The sequence below is a fragment of the Cicer arietinum genome, chromosome 8, assembly GCF_000331145.2.
Source record: "Cicer arietinum cultivar CDC Frontier isolate Library 1 chromosome 8, Cicar.CDCFrontier_v2.0, whole genome shotgun sequence".
Lineage (NCBI taxonomy): Eukaryota > Viridiplantae > Streptophyta > Magnoliopsida > Fabales > Fabaceae > Cicer > Cicer arietinum.
Genome location: NC_021167.2, coordinates 23011196 through 23018290, shown reverse-complemented (window position 1 = coordinate 23018290; position 7095 = coordinate 23011196). Strand labels below are relative to the sequence as shown.

The window sequence follows — 7095 nt, the reverse complement described above, 5'->3', positions numbered from 1 at the left end:
TATATATATATATATAATTATAATTAACAAATATCTCAAAATATCTAGATATTTGTTAATTTACCATTTCACCCATAACGCATAAAATTCTCCGTAAAGGATTCACCGCACTTAATTTAATTTATTCATCGACGAGTAATTCTAAACGGCCTCGAAATATCTTTTTGATCATATAAACTCCAAAATATTATTAACTTTGGCTAAAAAGCCTTCGAGGCAAAATCCAAAATACACAAAAATACATAAAGTACACTTTAAAATTACGGGTCTTACATTAAAATTCCTAAATCGGGACGTGGTGACTGACAACAACGTTAGAGAGACTGTAGACGTTGTCAGGGTCTCAGAAAGAGTTGTCTTTTCTGTTTAACGGTTTGTCCATCCTGAAAACGGCTCAACCAGAGGTAGGGTCCAACAGCTGAAAGAGCACCACATGTCGCGTTGTGTCTGGTGCGCTCTTGACGGCCCTTGAAAATCCAGAGGACAGAGTGTCTTCCATGCCCGATCGTACGTAATTGCATCAAGCGTTTTCATCTTTTATATTTTATGTAATATTCGTTTTAGTTTTTAATAAAAGAAAAAATTTGTATAATTTTACGAAACATAAAAGACTAAAACAATTATTTAGTTAAACATAAAAGAGTTAAATTAAAGATAAAACACTAAAATGAATTTAAAAAAAGAAATAAAAAATCAAAATAATATTAAATAAAAGTTAAAAACTATAATTATATCTAAGCAAAAATAATAATTAATGTCACTAAATAGTAAGAGTCAATATATATATATATATATATAACTCAATATAAACATATGCACTTACTATCTAAATATAAATCATGTATTTTATTAATTCAACTGTTAAATAAAAAGTTTTTGTTGAATAAATCAACTCTATACATTTTTAAATTATTTGATACTTTATTAAATAATTTCAAATAAATATATATATAATACATTTTTAAAAAATATAAATAAATATTCATAATTAAATTATATAGTTATGAATTTTAGATTTATATAAAAAAATTTAATTTTGACCATTAATATATTGTGTCAACGATTAACAATTAAATTAGTGAAATTTATCGTAAAAGTTGGAGTGAAGAGTTGGAAATTGCTTTTGAATGCCAAATTTCTAAACTAAATATTTTTGCAAGATTGACTGTCCAAAACATGTACATTGCCTTGCATGTGATTGACATGTGTTGGTTCTTACTGTATTTATATTGTAATAGTTTATTATGATAGTTGTTGGTGTGAGATTTATGAAACTTCATATATATATTTTTTAATATTGTCGATTTATTTATTTTTAAATTATTTTTAAAACATTGTCAACTCTTTTGATTATGAATTAAAATAAACACATAATGAATTGGGGTGTGAAAATTGTCATACTTTGAAATTTGAACATTAAAAGTGTATTTTTACCTTTAAAAAAAATATAAAGACTCACAATAATATTATTAAGGTAAAAATATGCTTTTGATCTCAAGTTTTTTCACGTTGCAATTTTAAAATTCTATTTTATTATGTGTTTATTTTAATTAATAATAAACACAGTTGACAATTTTAAAATAAAAAAATGGAGCAATAATATTAAAAAAATCAATTTACAATTTTTTTATTTAAAAATTCGTTGTCAATTTTTTTTAAATGAACTGGCATTGAAGAAAAAGAGCTATATATTCTATGTAATCTTAAAAAAAAATCAGTATTGATCAAATCAAAATTAAGTAACCAACAATTTGTATAATGAGTTAAAATTATAATTTTTAAATAAAAGTCATAATTGTTAGGTTTTGAAATTTAGAAGATACAAGTGTATTTTAACCTATTCTATATTTGTAATATGTACAAAAATAGCTTGTTCTTAATACAAATTTCATTTTTATTTTTATAGTAAATAAAATAAACGACTTTTTAATATTATATATAGGCTTTACAAAAAAAAAAATTAATGTCAATTAATAAGAGTCATTGTATACGACTGCTTTCAAACATATGACAACATGCTAGTTCCAAATATTAAGCATTATTTAATCAATCTATGGGTAGATGAAATTGTGTTTCACTTATTTACTGATAAATGATATATTTGTAAAAAAAAAAAAAATGAGTAGTTATTTAAAATTTTAAATATTTGAAAAATATTTTTTGTAAGTTCGCGTCTGTTGAAAATAATGACGATATTAATAGAAAATTGTTGAAAATAATAATGACATTAGATTTAAATTGAAAAAAAAACACTTACAAAAACGAAAATGAAAAAGATGTGAACTTATAAAGACAAATCAAATATTTAAATCTTTTTTTATTTGTACTTTATCGTTAATATTATATACATCACTCTTAATTTATTATCCACAACTTTGCATTATTAATGATGGTGAGTACACCAATATATAATTGATAAGAGTGATTAAGTAAAAATATTATTATCTCTCATTCATTTATGGACTTCTAATTAATATATTTGAAATATTCAAATACGAAATAAAATATTATATTATGATGCATATGTACGGATATAGTACCAAGAACTAATATGGGATACAATATCTAAAAAAAATTCAAATTACAAATACATCAACGACAAATATAATTTTTTTTTTTATATAATTTGACGAAGAAAACTAAATTGTTAAACTGTTCAATTCCCAATAAAAATTTAAAAAATCGTAAATTATTTTCAATTACAACAACAAATAAACTAAAATACACATAATAAAATCATCAATTTTATTCATATAAAAAAGAGTATTCACGAATATTGATACCAAACAAATACATAATACAAATACTTCACTATTTTAAAAGCTACCATACAAGTACTATATATATAAGTAAACCATACAAAGAAACAATATACTCATAAAGCAAACCATGAAGTCTATTTTGTTACTCACCATTTTCTTCCTCCTATTTGCTTTCATCACAAATATTTCATCAGCTTTCCCAAAAGTTGATCAAGTAATAGACTCTATGTAAAATTAAGCTCAATAATTTTCAAATAGCACCAGAATATGATGATTTTATTAATCAATCTTAAGTGCCTTTTTATAGAACTTAACAAAAACTAACTCTCCAAAAATAAAGGACATGATCTGCAACTCAGCTAATGACTGCAACATAATTTGACTCTAACTAAAAACCCATAAGAATAGATCAATTATTCCTTAACTAAAGCAAACTAATTCTCGAATCTTCTGAAATGATGCCAACTTTAACGCCTTCGTCATTATGTTTGCCAGCTGCATTTCTGTGCTACAATAAACCAATTCGATGACACCTTCTTTGGCTAAGTCCCTTAGAAAATGATATCGAACTCTTATGTGCTTAGACCGTCCATGCACGACCGAGTTCTTGGACAGTTTAATCGTAGATGTGTTGTCACATAACATCACCATTTTTCCAGCTTGTGCATAACTGATTTCCTCCAATATTCTTCTCATCCAAATAGCTTGACACGCACAGGTAGCTGCTGCTACATATTCTACTTCAGTGGTAGAAAGAGTCACAATAGGTTGTTTTCGTGGGGACCATGCTACAACTCATCCACCCATTAGAAATACATAACTTGATGTACTCTTACTATCATCAATATCTCCTGCATAATCGTTGTCAGTATAAGCTACGAGATCACTTCTTTCTCCCTGTTTGTACCAAATACAATAGTTTATTGTTCCCTTCAAATACCACATGATTCTCTTTACCGCCACATAATGTAACTGAGTGGGACTTGCCATAAATCTGCTAATGAGACTGACCACAAACATCAAACCATGACGTGTTGCTGTGAGATACATTAATCTGCCCACCATTTGTTTATATAAAGTTGAGTCGATTGTCACACCATCTTCATCTCGACCAATCTTTTGTCCAGGAACAATTGGATTGCAAACAGAGTTGTAGTCTTGGATTCCAAATCTGTCGATCACTTAAGTAACATACTTTCTTTGGCATATGAATATTCCATCAGCTCTTTGTATCACTTCTATTCCAAGGAAATATCTCATCTTTCCTAAGTCTGTCATGTCAAACTCATTCTTCATGGAACACTTGAACTCATCCACCATTTTATCAGCATTAGTAGTAAACAACAAATCATCAACATAAATGCTAACAATCAAAATTTTACCCCCCCTTCGTTTGACAAACAAAGTTTGCTCACTCGAACTGCTTTTGAAGCCTTCCTTGATGAAATAAGACTCTATGCGATTGAACCAGGCCCTTAGCGCATGTTTTAAACCATAAAGGGCCTTACGTAGCTTGTAGACCATGTGTTTCTTTCCTTCTTTTTCATAACCTTGAGGTTGCTCCATGAACACATCTTCCTCCAATTCTCCGTGTAAAAAAGAAGACTTTGCATCCAACTGATGGAGTTTCCATCCTCTTTGTGCAGCCAAGGCAATAATCATTCTCACGGTATCCATTCGTGTCACAGGTGCAAACACTTCCGTGTAGTCCACCCCACATTGCTGCGAATAACCCTTCACAACAAGTATAGCTTTGAATTTATCTACCTTCCCCAATTCATTGAGTTTGGTTTTATAAATTCATTTCACACCAATTGTTTTGGCTCCTGTTGGAAGCAAAGTCAGAGCCCATGTCTGATTTCTTTCAATAGACTTTATTTCTGCATCCATTGCCTGTCTCCATTTAGGTGCTTGACTGCCTCTTGAAAACTTGTGGGATCTGAAATGACCATGAATGCAAGATTATCAATATCAAAATTGTCAACTTTTGCAAGATTTACCTCATCCTTTGCATATGATAATCCTTCTTCTGAGGTGTAATCAACCGCCTATGTTGGTGGTTGTCTCACTCTACCCTCCCTTGGTGCGACCTCTGGTTGATGACTGTTTTCATCATTTTGGTTCCCATTCTCTTCTTCTACTTCCACTTCCTTATTCATATCACTATCATATTCATCTTTCCATTCAAGCTCCATGAACTTCTCAGTAGTGTAATTAGTATCCCAATTCCACGTCTTGTCTTCTTCAAATATCACATCTCGACTGATTTGAATCTTCTTCTTGATTGGATCAAACATTCTGAATGCTTTGGACTCACTGCAGAAGCCTAGCAAAACACATTTCACGCTCTTATCATTGAATTTGGTTCTATTCACATCTACAATGTGAACATGTCCTATACACCCAAATATTTTAAAGTGTTCTACATAAGGCTTTTCACCACTCCACGCTTCTTCAGGTGTGATGTCTTTCACAGCCAATGTAGGAGATATGTTAAGAACATGGCTTTCCCATTGCACAGCTTCTGGCCAGAACATTTTTGGAACTCCATTCTCTGTTAAAACAACTCTAACCATGTTGATAATGGTTCGATTCTTGCGCTCAACAACTCCGTTTTACTGAGGGGTGTAAGAGGTGGTCAGCTGCCTTTTGATCCCATGTTCCTTGCAATACTCCTTGAATTCTCCAGAATTGTATTATCCCCCTCTATCTATTCTTAAACACTTGACAAACATGCATGTTTGTTTTTCTACAAGTGTTTTGAATAGTTTGAAATAATAAAAAGTTTCTGATTTCTCTAGTACAAAATATATCCAGGCTTTCCTAGAAAAATCATCAATAAAACTTATCAGGTACCTCTTGTGGCTGTTTGATGAAGGCGTAATCGGACCACATAGGTCAGAATGGATGAGCTGCAGTCTCTCAATTGCTCTCCACGTACTCTTCTTTGGAAACGGTACTCGGTGTTGCTTCCTCTTCATACATGACTCACAAGTAGTCTTTTCTTGTCCAATTTCTGATAAACCGGTGACCATCTCATTCTTTTGCAAGGTGAGAAGACCCTTGTAGACAAGATGCCCATATCGATGATGCCACAATTTTGCTTTGTCTGAGACATCAACCTGAAAGCATTTTTCTTCATCTGTCTTACTACAAGATTCAACAAGTAAAACATACATTCGATTTGCACTCATAACAGACTCAACTATTTTTCCCTTCGTAGTGTGAAATATACTACATGTGCTATGTACTCCTCCCTTAAGTAACACATCTAATCCATTCTCCTGAAGTTGCCCAACACTAAGTAAGTTGTTCCTTAGCTCAGGAACATAATACACATCACTCATCATATAACTTATCCCCTTAAGCATATTTTTCACCACACCTTTACCATTTAAAATCAATTTGTGATTATTCCCAAGCTTGACAGTATGAGAGAAAGTAGTATCCAAGCTTGAGAACATACCTCGATCTTCGCACATGTGATTTGAGCATCCAAAGTCCACAAACTAGACATCATTATGCTTTGCTCCTTGAAGTTCCACATATGCAATGAGTAGAACTTCATCTTCCTCATCCACCTCTGCATAGTGAGCTTCTTTGTTCCATTTTGGGCACTCATACTGAAAATATCCTAGGCTGTGACATTTATAGCACTCGACCGACGCCTTGTTGAAAGATCGCCCTCTACCCCTACCTCTGCCTCATACATTGAGAGCTTGATCTTCCTCTTCATAACTGGTTCTCCTAAACTTTTGCTCATGAACAGCCAAAAAGCTTTGCAACTCATCGATAGACATACTTCCGGTGTCGTTGGATTCCTTAATGGAAACCACCGCATATGTGAATTTTTCTGTCAGTGTTCGAAGAATCTTCTCAACGATCTTTGAATCTGGCATGTCTTCCCCATTGCTCCTCATTTTGTTGGAAACTGTCATTACTCTTGCACAATAATCGTCAATTTTTTCGTCCGTCTTCATGGCAAGGACCTCGAATTCTCTCCTCAGAGTATTGAGAAGAGATCTCTTCACCTTCTCATTTCCTCCAAACTTCTTCATTGAATCCCAAACAATCTTGGATGTTCAAAGATCCAAGATTTGTTCAAACATTGTCCAATCAATTGCATGGAATAGGTAATGCTTCACCTGATGATCCTTTAACTTGAGATCGTCCAATTGTTTTTGCTCGTCAGCAGTTACCTCAACTCCTTCTGTTGGCACCGTGTAGCCCTCAACAATCAAACTCCATAAGCCTTTTGCTCGCAGAAGATTATCCATCAATTCACTCCAATGATCATAATGACCATCAAAGTGGGGAATTCTTGTGAGTGTTT

The 7095-nt window shown here is 32.0% G+C and overlaps 1 protein-coding gene across 1 annotated transcript; it reads right to left on the bottom strand.

Moving 5' to 3' along the window:
* Positions 1–6466: 6466 nt before the first annotated feature.
* Positions 6467–6820, bottom strand: LOC101514425 (uncharacterized). The gene has a single exon (XM_012719193.1). It carries the CDS (start codon positions 6818–6820, stop codon positions 6467–6469), a length of 354 nt encoding a protein of 117 aa, XP_012574647.1.
* Positions 6821–7095: the final 275 nt, after the last annotated feature.

What these genes read in the sequence shown, in the direction of transcription:
- LOC101514425 (XM_012719193.1), bottom strand. Translation starts at nt 6,820, where the DNA reads ATGAAGAAGTTTGGAGGAAATGAGAAGGTGAAGAGATCTCTTCTCAAT.